Here is a 17,071-nt window from a genome sequence, read left to right on the forward strand (position 1 = left end):
GCCGAAACCTTTTTGGGGGGAAGCTGGGGGCTTGCTAATGCATCAGGCAGCACTCTGCAAACCCTTGCCTTTTCCCTTCCTGAGTTTGTCACCACAGTTTGGGAGAAAAAGCTTGAGCTGATCCCGGCCGCAAGGACCGAAGTACCGAGCGACGGCTTGGCACGTTGCACTGGACCCAGGCAGATGAGGGGAGGGTAATTAAATCCCTGCCCAGAGAGCAAAATGCAGCAGGTCGTCCAGAAGCGTTGCTGCAGAGCAGATTTTGGCCTATTTTTGAGAACGCAAAAGGTGACGTGTCCTTTTGAGGCGGATAGGTGGTGTCAACCTGCATCGTCACACCTCCGTGGCTTTGAGTGTTCCTAGAACCACAGGATGGTTTGGGTGGGAAGGGACCATTAAAGCCCACCCAGTCCAACCCCCCTGCCAGGAGCAGGGACATCTCCAACCAGAGCCCCATCCAACCTGGCCTGGAATGCTTCCAGGGATGGGGCATCCACCGCCTCTCTGGTAAACCTGGGCCGGTGCTCCACCACCCTCAGTGTGAAAAATTTCTTCCTTCCTTCTTCCGAGCAGAAAGTGTTGGGGAGGCAGCTGAAAGAGCCAGGGATGGGGATGTGGATAAGGATGGGGGGGGTAAATCCAGACTGGCTTCCCCGGCCCCATGGTGGACATGCCACGCTGGAGCACAGGGCGAGTCGGCAGAGTAGCTGTGTTCATATGATGTCCTCCACTCGGAGACGGTGGCATTGTAAATGTGTCCTTTGTACTCCAACAGCTAATTAAAGGCAGTTTCATGGCAGGGAAATAAGAGAAGTTTATAAAAAACATTTGCTTAGTTCTTTTTAATCTATACTTCTCCCTGCGCAAGCCAGATGAAGAAATACCGGCGTTTAGCTGGGCTTGCTCGTTTAAAAATACAAAGAGAGTGAGCGACAGAAATATCACGTCTTGGATGCAATTTCCATACAAATAGGAACTCCTAAAAGCAATAAACATCTTTGTTTCAGACATAATTTTTTATTAAATAGGGGAGAATTAAATGATTGCACCGAGGATGGAACATGGCCAAATGGTGAAACATTTGTTTAGCGTTAGGACAAGAAATCCTTGTTTTCTGTGAGGAGCTCAGTGTGTCTTCTCCTACCCGGCCAGATTTGGGTGAGTACTGCAAAACATTCACAAATGTTCATTTAAATTCCTCACGGCTTTGGGGGATTCAACCGCATTCATTGTTTTTGTTTGCTTTTCTGGGTACATCCATGAAAATGGGTGTTTGTTTGCACAAATATTTAAGGAATGAAACAAAAAATTGCAAAGGTATTAACTATTAGTCTGGAAATGTTTGGGTTTTTTTTAATAGAAAAGGGATTTTTCGGCTCTCCAATGGGGTGGGCAAAGGAACCCCACGTGGGAAAGCGGCTCCAATCCCTGCTTGTGTGGGCTGGATTCACATCCCAGCCAAATGCCTGGTGGGGACCAAAATAAATTCGCCTCCAGTTGACAGTTTTGGGGATATAAACCCCATTTTTGGTGGCCAGTGCCAGGTTGGCCTGGGAGGGGCTGCCTTCACATCTTGCTTCTCTTGGAGACCAGCCAGAAGTTGTAAGATAAACTGGGCTGAACTGGGAGGGGCTTTCCCCAGCTGCTTGCAATGGCTGGACCCCGTGGCGGGTGCCAGTACGCGGGACCTGGGTGAGCCCTGGCCGCACAGCTCCGTGGGGCTGCCAAACACCTTTCTACTTTCCACCCCTTTTTTTTTTTTTTTTTTTTTCAACAAGGACAAAATAACTGCATCTTTCCCTGTGCCATCTGAGCACCCTGCGGCTCGGCTCCTGGGACCTCTCAGGTGGCTTCACGCCCTCGCACGGGAGGCAAACGGCGCTGAGCCTGGGTCCTGGCACCAAGGGGGGAATTCTACTGTTTAATTTGCAAAGGCAGGAACGTAGGCAGGCTCTCAGCCTGGTTTGGCCACGACGCAGTGCTCAGCGATGCTCTGAAGGAACCGGGACTGATCCTGGGCTTTAGCACCTGGGCTCGCCGGGTCCTCACCTCAGGTTGATTGTGGCAAATTTCTTCCTGTCTCCGCACGTCCTTTACTGCCTTCCTAAAGGGAGCGGGCATGGGGATCCTGGGGGCCTCTGCCAGCCCTTTACAGCCCCTTTAGCCTAATGAACAGGTGGAGTTCTGCCTAAAGCGGGGAGCGTGGGGGCTTGGAGGGTCCCTGTGGAGCTGCTCTGCCCCAGTCGAAGGCAGCGGGGTCACAGCCCCGCGCCAGGGAGGTCTGAAACCCCCCCGAGAATGTCATCTGCCCCATTGGGGAAGAAATGATCTGTGACCCCATGGGGGACCCACCCCATCCCCGAAACGAGGTGGCTTGGAGAGACAGACTGGACCTGCCCCAGCAGATGCTGGAGGAGGAGCAGGAGGAAGCCCTGCGCTGACGGAGCCAGCACTAGTCGCCTTTGGCCCCTAAAAGTGGGCGATGCCAACCGCCCCGGTGCCGCAGGTGGCTGTCATGACTTCTCTGGAAGGTCACTGCGTCTGTGCCTTTCCCCCGCTTGCCACAAGCGTGGGTTAGTCAGAGTTTCGCAACCGCTGCATTTCTGGCCTGCGGTCTTGGGGCTGGTGCATCCTGGGGCACGGGGAAGATGCACCCCCAAGTCACCCGCGGCTCTCCTGGCCTGCTGGGACGGAGGTGACGGCCCTGGCTCACCCCGAGCAGAGGATTCTTTTTCCACCCTTCCCGTAACTGGCCACGGCAGGATTCCCGCTCAGCAAACTTCCTTCTAATGGATTTCTGTGTTTCTTCCTAACCACAGAGCGCTGTAACCCTGACAGCATTTTGAGGCGGTTTTTCCTCCTCTTGCCACGCCGCGCTCCGGGCAGTGCCTCGGGCGGAGGCTGGGTGAGCGGGTGCCAGGTGACACTGCGCGCGTGTCCTGGTGTCACCGAGCTGTGCCGTCGTGTTTCCCTAAGGGCAAGGGTTTTGCCTCGTCCTCTACCACCCAAGGTGATTTTTTTAAATTTTTTTTTTTTTTGCATATGGGCAACCTCAGCTCCCCGCCAACACAATGGCAGTGGATGGGGTGGGAGACACGAGCACGTGGACTGCACCTGCCCGCAGCCGGGTACGTTACCGGTGTTTGCGGATGGGAGACGCAAGGCAGAGCCAGTGTGCTGGGGAGAGGCGGGATGCCCCGGAGAGGTCCGCATGCCCACGAGCGTTGCAACCTCCGTGAACATTTTCACGCCCATGAGCATTGCAATACCCGTGGATGTTTGCATGCCGGTCAGCACTGCACACCCAGGAGGTTGGCCTGACCCCGTGCTCACCCAGCACCCTGGGTCCCTGCACCCCCCTGCCCCTGCGGAAACCCTCCCTCTGCCCCCCCAGAGGCAGGGGACGTGGGGCGCCCCACGCTCGCACACTCGCCCACGTGCCGGGGCCCGGGTGCGCAGCACATGTGGTCACGAAATCTGGTTTGCCTCCGTTCACGCTCCCGCTCGGGGAAGGCTTGTGCGCGCAGAGCTCGCCGGCTCCCGACCGGCTGTCAGTGGCTTTGCCGTTTCCAAGGGCACCCTGCTGATTGGTGGCATGTATTTTTTTCTTTTCTTTTTTTTTTTTTTTAATATATTTGTATGCGTGTGTGGGAATGAGTATAAATCCATTGTCTCTCATCACCTTGTTATGATCTAATAGGGGTAGAGAGACAGTGGCATTCCCCTTCGCTGAGCACTTTAATTCATGATGATTTCTTAGACTTGATCTCCTCCGATATGTCGTCAGTGTTTGCGGTCCACTGTTTTGGCCGCGTATGGTTTGGGAAACAAAGAACGAGCCGTCTGTTTGCAGGCTCGGATCCACACACGGTCAGCATTAGGAGCAAGAATGCGACTTCCCATCCGAAGCGACGAGCCACGGGCCATGCTGTAAATACTCCCCGAAAGCGGCTGAGCGACGGAGGGGAGAACATGGAAAAACCTGCCGGGAGGTCTGCCATGGCACCGGGCGCTGGCAGCGGCCATCCCTGACGTGCCAGGGACGGAGCAGGCGCAGAGGCTGGGGCTGAATCTGTGCTCAGGGCCCCTTCATCCCACGAGATCCCAGCAGCCTTTAACTTCAGTTCTTGGCCAAAAACTGTCAGCCTCACCCTGTCATGGGTACAGTGTGGCGCGGGTGAGATGAGACCCCGTGCTGCCGGCCGGCTTCTGCCGACGCCACTCTAAAACCAAGGCTGACCATCTGGCCGGACGGGGATTTGTGACGCGCAGCCAGAGGGAAAGGTGCAGAGAGCGGAGCGGCAAAGGAAGAGCTTTTTTACAGGGCAGGGACGTGCCTTGCGCTGTACAAGGGGAGATGTTGGGGTGCACACGGTTGGACGGTGCCGACGGCAGCACCCTGGTGCGGCGGCGCTGAGCAGGAAGGAAAATGAGCGAGGATCTGCCGTCAGCCTGGTGCGCTGCCCCCGGTTACGCGCAGGCTATCGGCGTTTGCTGGAGCACAGGGCAGCGTCCCTGGTGCTAGCGCCGGCCAAAACCGTGGGTGCTTCAGCCCTGCTGGTTGTGAGAGGGCAGGATGCGGCCCCAGCGCACCGCGTGCTCTACGGACCATCGCGACGCCGCGATGTGCTGACAGCCTAAAGCAACACCCGCGCGGGCCAGGACAGCGCTCTGCAGAGTGCCAGGCACCGCCTTCAGCCGCAGCATCGTCCTCCTCCTCCTCCTCCTTAGCTCTTGTCTTCCTAAAAGTGCTTTAATTTTTTTTTTTTTCTCAAGAAAGTGGGACAGCTGGCGCATCTGCGATCTGGGGGTATTTTCCATAACATAAACATATCAAAAAGAAAAGGGAAAATAAAAAGCAACAATGATTTTCCATTCCTGCTGGAAGCAGTGAGTGCGTTTGGAACATGAGGAACGTATTACTCAAGCTATTGTAAAATAAAATATAAACCAACCAAAATAGGAGGAGAAGGGAGAGACATAAAAAATATAAAATAAAATTTAAAAGGCCTTAGTTACGAAGGGAGACACTGAAAAATGGGCTTTTTTTCAACAATCTCTGTTGCGTAGGAGGGACCTGTAGAGACCTGACCTTTGCCTCTGGGATGGCCGGATCCCAGAGGAAGGGGTAAGAGGCTCCTGGGTTTGTATTTCCGTGCGGGGAGATGCAACCCTCCACGGGACGGCTGGGAGGGGACCTTCTGCCTGGTCCCATCACCCCAGCAAGGGGCGTCCCGTGAGGGATTCTTGTCCCCGAGGTGCCATGGGCTCTGTGGACACGGTTCGGGGCAATGGGTGTGTGATGGTGAGATGGCAGTGCCCCAAATCACTGCCAGCACCGGCCACGCACCCCTCCAGCCCACCCCACCACGGTCCAGGGCGCCGACCACCCTCGCTGAGGTGTCACCGGTGCCTGTGGCATTGCGGCGAGGTTTGACCGCGTAACCACGAGCTGAAGCCACGTGCCCACAGGGAGCGCGGCCGGGAGGAGGCACCTTCCGAGGGGCTTTTCTCCCAGTAACAATGGGATTTAGGGCACCGGGGCTGCTTTTATTTTACTTTTTTTTTAGTTGCTGAGCGTGTGTGTTTATGGCAGCTATATGGGGATGTGATTTCACAACGCGGCGTGGTTTTTGTTAAAACAGCTTCTAAAAAAAATCGAAACAAAATGGTAGGAGTGATGTTAGCGGCACAACCCCGGACCAAAGTCTGCCCTGGCTTCTCACACCCTCTGCGCCTCCTGGGTCCCGGCCAGGGCTCGGTCTGGAGCAGGGACAGACAGACAGACAACGGCTGTTGCAAACTTTCCGTGTGCTGGCGGAGAGTGCGCCGGTGCCCGCGATGGCGGAACGGGGTGAGCTGGTCGTTAAAAGACGCTCGTTGTGTGAACAAACCTCCGAGGGGGCTTTGCCGGAGGTTTTCCGCCTTGCTCCGGGTGCAGCACCGGCATCCCAGGACGGAGCCGCCAGCTCGATGTCCGTGTGTCCGTTAATGGGTGTTGGTTAAAGAGTGCTCCCTTGCAGCTGGAGCTCCAGGCATTAACATTAACTTTTCAATGAAGGGGAGGAAAACCTCAGCAAGCGACTGGAGCGGTTGCTTTCTGGTTTTGGGAGCGAGCACGTGGGTTATTCCCGGGAGCAGCACGTCTCCTAACCAGCGAGGCAGCCCGTGCACGCCTCCCGTCCTGCCGCTGGCGGGGCTGCTACAGGAATATCCCCAGCTGCAGCTCGAGTTCTCTCCCGACGACGAGCCAAACAGCCAAGGAGGAAGCTACACGCAATTACAAATACTAAAATCTGCCGCTAAAAATGAAATTCTGTTCATGCTGCTTACGAAATGTTTAAAGGAATATTGCTCCCTGCATCCCACACTGGGCGGTGGCGGGTGCAAGGGAACGGCAAGAAGATGCTCAGGCGGGAGCGGGGCCGCACAGCGCCGGGGTGAAGGGAAGGGCTGGGGAGGCTGCTTCTTCACGGCCTGGCAGACGTTAAATGCCAGACAGGGGCTGTGCCGTTTCCCTTTAAACTGGAAGCGTATGCGTGGGGATAATTTACGGACAGCGCACGGTGCCGTGATTTCAGTGGCTTGAAGTCAGAAATAAACCACTTAGCGGGGATTTGCGAAAGGCCGTGCCATTTTCCCTCATTAGGAGAGAGAAAGTGCCGGCCAGAGAACGTAAAGGCTAAATCAGATGTGCTGGTCCAAAAGCTAAGCTGCTGTTCTGCCGCTCCTTTGCACCGTGCTGCATTTTACTGGCCGCTTTTGTGCCCAATTACCTTGAACCCTGTAATTAAACAGCTTTTTTTATTAGCCCTGGGTCAGTTTGGAAAATGTCGCGGAATAAACGAGCCAATCTTTTTTTTTTTTTCCATAAAATTCAGCAAAACTGGCAGGCTGGGAGGAGCAGCCCCTGTCCCGACTCCTTGTCCCTCAGTGGGGGTCAGGGACACCCACCAGCGCCTCGGCCCCGTTCCCACGGAATTCGGTTTAAACCTTCTTCACCTCTAGTAGGGACCTCAAAGGGGCAAAGCCTTTCAGACCTGAGTTTACTTCATCTTAGTGTCGTGCGTTTGCTTTTGTGCCTTGAGCTGGGCACAGAGCTTCACTTCCCTTGGTTTTTTCCCAAAACAGCACGTTTCTGCTCCCTGTTCGCTCTGCTTTCACCAACACACGCTTTTCTCCTGTCATCCGCAGGGGCTCGTTCCTGCTGTGATGCCAGCGTTCATCTTCGTTTGCTCTCAGAAAGCAGCACAGGCTATTCTCAAAACACAAAGATCTTGCTCACATTTACTAGAAATACGCAGCTGTCCATCCTCCGGGGTTGGTTTTGCCTGGGTAGCCCTGGCCGCAGGAGACGTTGTCCTTGAGAAACTCTACACGCTGTGGTTGGATCTGGCTGGGAGAAAAACAAACGGAGTTAGTTAGCAATGATGAAGGGAACCCATAAAAAAAAAGTTGAATCTGTGACGGTGGGAGGGATTGGGACCCATTGAGTCAAAGCTTTGGGTCTGCATCCTGCTGACATCAATGGAAGCGGGCAGTGCTCGCTGGCGGCAGGATGGGCTCGTCCCCGTTGTGCCTTGAAACGCCACGACTGTGAACGCGAGCCTGCCGTAGCTTGAGGGGCTTGTCCTGGCTTCGCCTCACGTTTGGGGGGACTGGCTGAAACAGGGGGCTCCTTGCTGCTGGATGTGGAACCCTCTTGCGTGGCAGGGGTCTGGTGCGGGGGTTTTGGCACAGCTGAGGGGTGGGAGACGGGGGAACCGAAGCGCTGGCTGGGCAGCCCTGCGCAGCAGGTCTGGGATTGCCGGGAAAGGCTGCGGCGGAGCTGTGGATTGAACCCAGCCATCTTCCTTCCCCCACTGATGCCTCCTCCCAGAGCCCACGCTTCCCACCAGCAAGGGCCCGCAGCTCGGTTGGAGGAGAAAAATGTAAAAACATTCTCCAAAACCACTAATTTTGGAGGGTCAGGCAGGCACGGAGCGGCTCAGACCCCAGGACACGGCTGAGGTGGTGTTTTGCAGATAAGATCCCCTCTCTCCCCGCAGAGCCGGCTGCTCGTGCGAGACTGAAAGCCGCTACCGTTTGTCTGGGCAAGTTCTCCATTTCTCTCATCTCCAGCCCAACCTGCTCCTGAACCGCTCCAACTTCCTGGGCCGCCATCTGCTCGCGGTGTCAGCCAGCTGACCCAGGCAGACAGGCACCTCCTGCTTGCATACGAACTTTTATAAGAAACTTCTGCAAAAAAAAAAAATAATGACCTCATGCTGATGAGTGCAGGGCCGAGGGTTTGACGGAGGCGAGCGGATGCAAGTCCTTTTCCTGGCTGCTGGAGGTGGATGAGGAGCAAACGACGACTTAACAGCAGTTCCTAAATATCATCGCCTTTGATTTGTCTGAGTTCATAGCCAGAAACCAGAAGGGAGTATTCTGCGTCGTTTTTAGCCTGTGACTAACTCCCCCAGCCTGGGGTTTGTTCTGTGCCTAAAGGGATGCGTAAGCGCTGGGTGAATTCGCTGGGACCCTCTCAGGGGCTTCTTTTCTGGAGCTACCCTGCAACTACCAAACTCACCGGTCAGGGATGCTGGGCAAACTTGCACCGATAACAGTCTTTATGGAAGGGCAAATACCAAAGCAAATGTTTGCACTGGAAAACATAATCTGAGGAAAGAGCAGAAGCAACGTCACCCGGAGCCCATCTAGTCGTGGCCTGACCGCAGCCCCGCTGCGAAAGAGCATCACGTTCATAGAGGTGAAAGCAGCGAATAACCGCAAAAACAAGTGAACCTGGAAAAAATGGCGCAGGCTTGCAGGACAATTTGCAACTAGAACCAGAGGCCGGTTTCCTCAGAAGTACTTTGCTGTAGACAGGTCAGAGTTTGAGGTTGCTTCGCGTGGCTGCTGCAGGATCTTCACTGTTTCTCCTGTGGGCTGGCACAAAGTCTGGCAGAGACGGGAGAAACCAGGGACTGGTCACACAGGGATGATAAACACCTCGCATGGGAAGAGCTGATCCCTGCCCAGGCCTGTATTTTTTTTGTGGAAAAGGGCTGATGTATTGCACGGACAGAAATGTTCAGGGTGCTCTCGTGGCACCGGCATGGCAAAAGGGCTGCCAGCCAGCCCGCACCTCCTCTCTATCTTCTGCCCTGAGCTATTTAAGGCAGGGCTAACAAGCCGGTGATTTTGTGGGCAAGTGGCTGGAGGAGCAACCCAAGGGAGGTGGACCTGGGGTGACGACCGAGGGCAGAGATGTAGGATGTGCCCGCGGTGCTGGGCAGGCAAGCTGCACGCTGCCGGCCGTTTGCTGCTGCTCCGCGCCAGGCAGCATCGCAGTGGCTGGAGGAACGCGCTGCCAGCCTCCCGGTTGCATTTTTCCAGCGGTATGCGATGCAGCTTGGTGTGGACCTCGCAGCTTTGTCAGGCTCCATTCTCCAACCTGTCCCGTTCTTCCCGTCCCTGATCTTTCCCTTTAAATATCAGTTTTGGGGTTTTTTCCAAGACATTCTCTTGCTGGAGACCAGCTATCAGCTACCCTGCGCTGGCACCGCTCTGCAAAGCTCATCTGCCCGCAGACAGGTGGGGAAAACCCTCGCGCGGATGAAAGCTGCTGGATTAGGCACTTCTGTAAACCACGCATTTATCCAGCACCTCCTGTGATCTGCCTCCCTCCCAGCCCGCCGGCTCTGCCTCGTCGGGGCTCAGCCCAGGCATGAGAAATGGGGTAACCACCGTGGGGACGGGGAACGGACTGGGGCTGAGGCAGGAGGGGAGGAGATGCCCTGTCACCGCAGGTCACTGTGGCACGCCAGTGGCTCTCAGTGAGACATTGCAGGCTGAGGTTTGGAGGAGGGAAACTCTCCATCTCTCAGAAAAGGCTTTGGAAATTTAGCAACGCTGCTGCGAGGCATCTCCACTGCCCTGGAGTCGACCCAGGTGAGGCGGCACAGCCTCATCATCCTCTTCAGAGCAAGATGCAAACGATGCGCGAGGCCATGGTGGAACGCACATCTGTGGGCAGCCTGGTTAAAGGGGTGACCGGGCTGAGCTCCCTTCGCGACACTGATGTCCCGCAGGGAAGTTAAACGGCTACAGTGCGTTTGCGCTTGCCTGTAAAGCTGCTTTTGCCGAGATGTGACCCTGAGACGCTCTCTCAGACCTGAACCAAAAGGGAAAGCGGAGTTCCCTGTCTGCCGCCGTCACAGGCTGCTCCCAGCCCCTCCCGCTCTCCTGGTCTGGGGGAGCGCCCGTTTCTGCCCCCGTGTCCGAGGGGTATTTGCAGACACAGCAGCCCCGGAGCAGCCAAGCCTTTGGCCGTGGTTCGCTAACGGCCGGGTGCCCTTCGCAGGGAGGTGTGTAAGTGGTTCCCAAGTTCACTTTCTCTCTCTTCACCTTTGACTTCCCCAAAGGGCTCGCTCAGCGGCCGGAGCCCGGCACAGCCTCGCTTCACCCTGCCAGGCTCGAGCATGTACGCCGGCCGCTGCTCCGGTCGATTTTCCCACCCCACCTGGGATGGGGACAAGCAATGGGGTGGTTTTGCCCACGCACAGCTGTTTCCAGAGACCAGAAACTGCTTTCTGCAGCCTTTGCAAGTCGCAAGAGTGCTCTGCTCGGCACGTGCCAGAGGATTTCCCTGCACCCTGGCCCTCGGCACTCTGCCCGGGAGCCCTTCCGTGACAGCAACTCCTTCAAGCGCCTCTCCTCAAAATTAGAAATCATGTCGTGTTTTTCTGTGTCCACCCCGTTCTACTTTTCTCTTTGTCATGTGCCTCAGTTCCTCTTTTCACCATCCAGACATTTCCCCTTTTTCTTTCCTTTGGAATTTTTTTTATTTCTCCCCCTGTCGCGTTTTGGGTTTTGAAGGGCTGAGCGCCGCCCCGGGCTCCAGTGGCACGGCCGTGGGACGGGCACTGCCCCACGCCCCAGCGCTCTGTCCCTGCCCTCACTGTTTTGGCCGTGCCAGGCTCCGGGGAGGGTCCGTCCAGGGTGCCAGGTGCCCCACAAAACACTCACCACACCTCCAACCACCCGCCTTCCAACGTGGGGACCGGACACGCTGGAGATGTCTCCATGCACGAAGAGCCCTCATTCCCTGTAGCATCTGGCAGGAGGCATCGCACCCCCCTAAAATTCCTCAGAAACCCAGAAAAGAGAGAAACTCCCATGAACTTGAATGATTCTGAACAAAGCCCGATGTTTCCAGTTGTGTTATCCACCTTTGGGCACTTCTGGAGGAGATGGGATGTCCTTAGGTGCTCCATAACCTTTGCACGAATGGTTCCTTTTCTCCGCATAAGCACATTCTTAAAGGAGCGTTGGGCTCTCGTTCTCCCCTTCAACCGTCGTACTTCTCTGTTCACTTGTTTAAATCAAGCATAAAGCTCTAACTGTTCTTTGAATATTTATGACTAGTTTTTATCTCATGCCATGCATACAAAACATACTTGATTTCTTTCCTAAAAGTTTTTTCAAGTGCAAAGTTTTAAAAACATGTGGCTTTTATTGCAGGCAGGAATGAATAACAGCATTCCACCAGTAACCACATTAAATGGAACAGTAATATTCATATGCGTAAGGGCAAAAGCTGCCTTGTTTCCTATTTGCAGTTGAACTCTGAAATTAATTAAGAACTAAAAGGATCTGACAGTCATTAGGATCTTTTAAAGAGGAGTGGAAGTGGCAGATGGGACCCACGCTCCAAAAAACTCGCCCGTGCTATCAATAGCGCAGAGGATGTGAGCCCTGAACATGCTCCTCATTGTCGGGCTGTTGTGGGGAGCGGAGAATCGCCGTCCCGAACAATGAAGAATGGCACTTTCGTGACTTCAGAGCCACGGGATTCACGTCAATCGCACTCGTGCTCCTAAGTCACTTCGCAGCTTTTGAAAACCCCGTCTCCTCCCGTCGGCGCTGCACACGCTCGAGTGTTTGTGCGATGCCTGGAGCGCAGGGTGCCCACTCAAGGCTGGTGCCGGGGGAGCGGCAGGTCCTGGCTCCCCTTGCGAAACGATAAATCCCCCGAAGGCAGCAGCATCGCCCCTGGTTCACCCTGGTGCGGGTGCCTGGGGCTCAGCGCTCTGGTTCCCGAGCAGCTGAGGACGCGCGCGTGGGCCCACATGCGTGTGGCGTGTCTCCCCAAGGATACTGATGTGAGCGAGGGCTGGTAACAAAATGCACTGGTATAAAACGGGGAGAACTGGGAGGACAGGCAAACCCCAAAGCCGCAGGGAGAGTCAACAACTGCTTTTCTGGCTGCGGCCATTTCTAGTCCTTCAGGTGATGGCAAAGGAAACTTGGTCCCAGGCAACCGGGTGGCAACCTCCTGCTGATTTTCCCAGGGGACAGCACTTCATGCCAGCATCCAAAACTCTTGCTGGAGTCTTCCTCCCCTTGCTGCCCCGAGCAAGGGCCACGGGCACCAGGCGTCAGGGCTGGTGGAACCGGGCAGCCACAGCTCCCGTGGGGTTAATGGACGTCCCGGCTGGGAATTTGATGTCAAGCCGCAACCCTGGCCCTGGAAGCGGGTGCTGAGGAGGGTTTCCCCCACCGCGGGTATCGCCCAAGCCCGGGGCACAGCGGGCGCCGCCGAGCAGAGCCCAGTGCAGCTCTGCTGGAGTCGTCAACAGGCTGCTTGCTCTCGCAGCTGGTCCCTCACCCGGGCACAGGCTTCTCCCTGATTTATGTCTGGGCCAGCCACTGCCTTTTCTCCCCGCTCTGTTTCCCCTTCTTTCTTCCTCCGAGCCTCGCAGCTTCCTCCCGCAGGAACCTCTGCCTGCAGCGGCCCTAATCGCCCCGTGGGAGCCCGTTTCAGCAGTGACGCTCAGGGGTTAAAAATTGTCACCGTCGTGCACCCCCTTGGACCCAGCATCTGCTGTTTGATTTATGAATGAATAGCACGCTCCCTCCCCACATGCTGCTCTCAGATCCCCTTCCCTTAACTACAAAACAGATCCAGACGCCCGCCTGGCCCGACTGAGCGCCATGCTCCTGAGAGGTCTGAGGCAGCGTTTGTGACGGATTTTTAATAGAAAGCTTCCTACGAGCCTCTGCGCTCACTTCCTCGCCCTCGGAACGAGCGGCTCGGCTGCTAAACAGCGGCTCAAACAAATTAAAAACTACAGAGGAGCCGGGAAGGGAGGCAGTCCCAGGGAGTAATGATTTAAAGAGCTGCTGACCTCCCCGCGATGTGAGCTGTAGCGTTTAAGTGTTTGAAAAGAGGCCCGTGCAGATCCTGGGTCTTAGACTGCACTAACCTCCCCTGGAGTGCAGGGAGGGTGGCGGAGGAATAATCCCCACGTGTGGGCGTCTCCCAGTTTGCGGAGGACGAGAACCGTGTGTGAGTTGCCCCCTGATTGAGACCCCAAGTCCTGCCATGCCGAAAAAGAGAATTCAAATGCAAAATAATTCCCGTGAGGGTGCAGGGTCCCCGTGGCTCTGGGACAGCTTTGCTCACCTGAACACCTCTTTGCAGGAGTGGGCTCCGTGTCTCCGGGGGTCACCAGCCATTTTGGGGTTGGGGGGAGCCCGTTTGCCCCCGCCCCATGTTTTGGGTCTCGTTTTGTATCACTGCGAGGAGGCAACTGGCTTGGCACCTACGCAGTGGAGAAGTGCAGGGCGATGCCACGGGTTGTGGGGCTGAGTCTGCGTCCTGTCACCCTGAGGTCACAAAGAAGCAAGGGTGGGAGGACAGAGGGTGACAGAGAGAGAGGCTTTTGGGGAGGGAGCGGGCACCCCACACACCTGGGAATACCCAGCATCAGTGGCTGACTCAGGGTACTTTGGGGAGGCATTTGAATGTGGTTTGAGGACACCGAGGTGATGGAATTAGGCACGCTTTCCGACACAATGCTCCTGGTTTAAAGAGGGATCAGAGGAACCCATGGACGGCAGGGCCATGAGCAGCCACTGAACGGATGAAGAGACCGAAGCAGGGAACAGAAAGCTGGAAACCAGCGACGGGCTTTGCCTGTCTGGGACCGGGCCCGAAACCACCCGGTGTGGGGCTGCAGGACGGGGCGGGCAGCTCCCGGCTGGGGAGGGGCGGGGGGTGACTGTGTGCCCCAGGGCTGCGGCTGGGGCAAGGAAAGCGGGGGCAGCCCCAAGGGGCTCGGTTCGGCAGCGGGAAGCGGCAGGAGAGGTCCGGGAAGGTGCGGGGGGGTGTGAGCGGCCCGGACCGCCCCGTCGCGCCCGCCCCGTCGGGGAGCCGCCCCCGCGGCCACGGCGGAGCCACGGCGCCAACTAGCGGCCGCGCGGCCGCACTACGGCGCATGCGCAATGTGCCCACCTGGGATATCGTGTGTGTGTCCCACCCGTGCCCCGTCCTCCGAGGGGGGGGACCGGGATGGAGGGAAGGGGAAGCGGCAAAGCGGGGCAGCCCAGCCCCGCAGACCCTCCCCGCCCGCAGCTCAGCCCCCCCGCTCCCGGTTTTGCGTGGGTTCCCCCTTCGCTGCTGAACGACGGGGGGGTGAAAAATAGAGCGAAACCGGGCGGGCGCTTTCACCTAAAAAGGGCAGGATTTCAGCGCCGGTAACTGCGGGAGAGGGGGCCGCACGCGGGGCTGGTGGCCGCCCCTTGCCCCGCACCCCACGGGCCCCGTCGGCCCTCGGGGCCGGTTTGGCTCGGAGCTGCTCCCGGTACCGGTTCGACGGACCGAGGGGGGGGTGGGACCAGTACAGCCACCCGCGCTGCCCCGGGTGTTAACAGAGAGGGAACCTCCGCTCCTCCTCGCTGAAAAAAAAAAATTTTTCTTTTAAATTTTTTTTTTTTTAGACAAACACGGGGATTTTCTGGGTCTTGCAAGCAGCGGGATGCGGAGCCCGGCCCGGGCTTGCCGAGGAAAATGTTTCATTAGTTTGTGGAAGGAGATCAGGAAAAGGAGAATTTTTAAAATGTTGAGGTGTGTTGGGGTTTATTTTACTTTGTTTTAAGGAAAATTGCGTTTCGCAGCACATAGCCGGGAACGTTGCGGCCCGACCGGCTCCGTTCCGCTCCGACGGGGCGTCCCGGTCCCTAAACACCAGCGGCAGCGCCCGGGGCGGCTCAGCCCCATCGGGAAAAACCGGGCAGCGCGGGCAGAGACCCCTCCCCGCCTTCCTCCCCCGGTGCTGCCCCCCGCCTACCCCGCCGGTCGGCGTCTCCCCGGCCGGGCCCACCCACCGCCTTCGTTCTGTTCCCGCAGAACCGGTGGCTTCGCCGGGAATTTTCTCGCCAACGATTCCGGCCGGAGCCGCCGGCCCTGCCCGCAGCCGCGGCCCTGGGGGGAGCTCCCGGGGGGCTCCGGGCGCTGCGGGACCCCCGGCACCGCCGGAGATGGGACGGTTGTCAATTTTTTTGAGAGGAAGGCAGAAGGCGGAGGTTACGGAGCCGCGGTTTTCAGCGCAGGCTGCCCCTGTCGGGGGTCCGTGTCCCGGGGGTCCCGGATGGCCGCCGTTCCCCCGTCCCGGCACCGCAGGCGGCGGCGGCGAGAAGCCACCGGGGCCCCGACGGGCCAGCTGAGGGGGCGTGGTTCGTCGACCACGCCCCTTTAGCTGAGTCCACGCCTCTTTTCATCACAGACCACGCCCCCTTGGCGGTCTAGCTACGCCCCCCGCCCCGAAGGAGCCGCGGGGGTGGGCGGGGTGACGGACTCCCCGCGGCCTCCCCATTGGTGCGGCGCCCCGTCCGTCAAGGCACAGCCCGCCCTCCCCCCCCGGGGCCGGCAGTAAATACGGTACCGGGCGGCGCGGCTGACATTTGGGAGCCGGTTTCAGGGCCGCCAGGCGGAGGGGACGCCGCCTGCAGCCGAGGGCACCCGACCGCGACGTGCCTCCACCCGGGGCTCCCCGCCTCCATTCCCCGGGCGGGGCGCGGCCGTGAACCGCAGCTGAAAACCCACGGGGGAACCGAACCCCCGCAGCCGGGGAGGGAGCCGGCGGGACCGCTTTCCCCCGCTGAGAACGGCGACTTACCGGGACGCGGCGCGGGGTCCGACAGCCCCCGTCCCCCAGCTCCGCCGCAACCGAGCGGTGGGAGCCGGGCCCCGTCGGGTCCCCTCCTTGTACCCCCCCGGGGCCGCGGCGGCTCCCTGACCCCCGCCGTTGTGATGCGTATTCCCGTAGACCCGAGCACCAGCAGGCGCTTCACACCCCCCTCCACGGCCTTCCCCTGCGGTAAGATGGGTGAGAACAGCGGGGCTTTGGGGACCCCCGCCCCGGCCGCCCGGGCCCGGCCTGAGGTCCGCTCCGTCGTGGATGTCCTGGCCGATCACGCCGGTGAATTGGTTCGCACCGACAGCCCCAACTTCTTGTGTTCGGTGTTGCCGTCCCACTGGAGATGCAACAAGACGCTGCCCGTCGCCTTCAAGGTAAGCTGCGGGGCCGGTCGCCAGCGGGCGAGTAGCCCCGACGGCTCGGAGGGACCGGCTCGCCCCCTGCCGCGACCCCCTCGTCTTTTTCCCTCTGCCCCTTTCGCTTTAACTCGCCCCTGACATCACCTTGAAGGGAGCCGGCTTTATTTATTTATTTTTTTTTAATCAAGTCTTCGCGTTGCCCCGCGGTCACAGCATCTTAGATATTCCGTACAGTTAGGAGCTCTCAGGCAACTTTGAAGTTTAATGAGAGTGGAGGTTAATTACCTTCCTGGGAGAGAGGCAGGGAAGGGGAGATCTAATCTGCCAAAAAAAGGAAGGAAAAAAAAGAAAAGAAAAAGAAAGCGAAGAGCTGGAGCATCGGGACTGGGCAGCGCTGCCCGAGCTCCCCGCGGGCCGCGGTTTGGGGGAAACAAACAAACAAAAAAATTAAGGGGGGGAGCCGGGCCGGACGGCAGCGAAGTCCCAGCGGGGATGCGGTTTGGGGCGGGAGGTCCCTTCTCCCCCGGGCGCGGAGCTCTGGGGGTCCCGTGCTCGGCAGCGCTTTTTATTTTATTTTATTGTTTTCCTACGAATCAAACAAAATAAAAGCGCAATTCCACCCGGCGGGGCCGAGGCCGGGCTGACCCCCTCCTCCCCTCCCCGCAGAAGCCCAACGCTCCTTTGAACCGCTTTTTAAATCTCTTTTTTTTCCTTCCCCCTCCGATTTTCCAGCCATCCTCGCGT

The 17,071-nt window shown here is 57.9% G+C and overlaps 1 protein-coding gene across 1 annotated transcript in view; it reads left to right on the top strand.

Annotated features, from left to right (window-relative positions):
* The first annotated feature begins 15,755 nt into the window (after window positions 1–15,755).
* Window positions 15,756–17,071, top strand: part of RUNX3 (RUNX family transcription factor 3) — a 36,541-nt gene continuing 35,225 nt past the window's right edge. Inside the window, exon 1 of the mRNA XM_086764977.1 lies at window positions 15,756–16,342. Within this exon, the coding sequence (XP_086621103.1) occupies window positions 16,082–16,342 (261 nt within the window). The 5' untranslated portion in view covers window positions 15,756–16,081. The remainder of the gene's footprint in view (window positions 16,343–17,071) is intronic.

Source organism: Chlamydotis macqueenii, chromosome 22 (assembly GCF_036417535.1).
Source record: "Chlamydotis macqueenii isolate bChlMac1 chromosome 22, bChlMac1.mat, whole genome shotgun sequence".
Taxonomy (NCBI): domain Eukaryota; kingdom Metazoa; phylum Chordata; class Aves; order Otidiformes; family Otididae; genus Chlamydotis; species Chlamydotis macqueenii.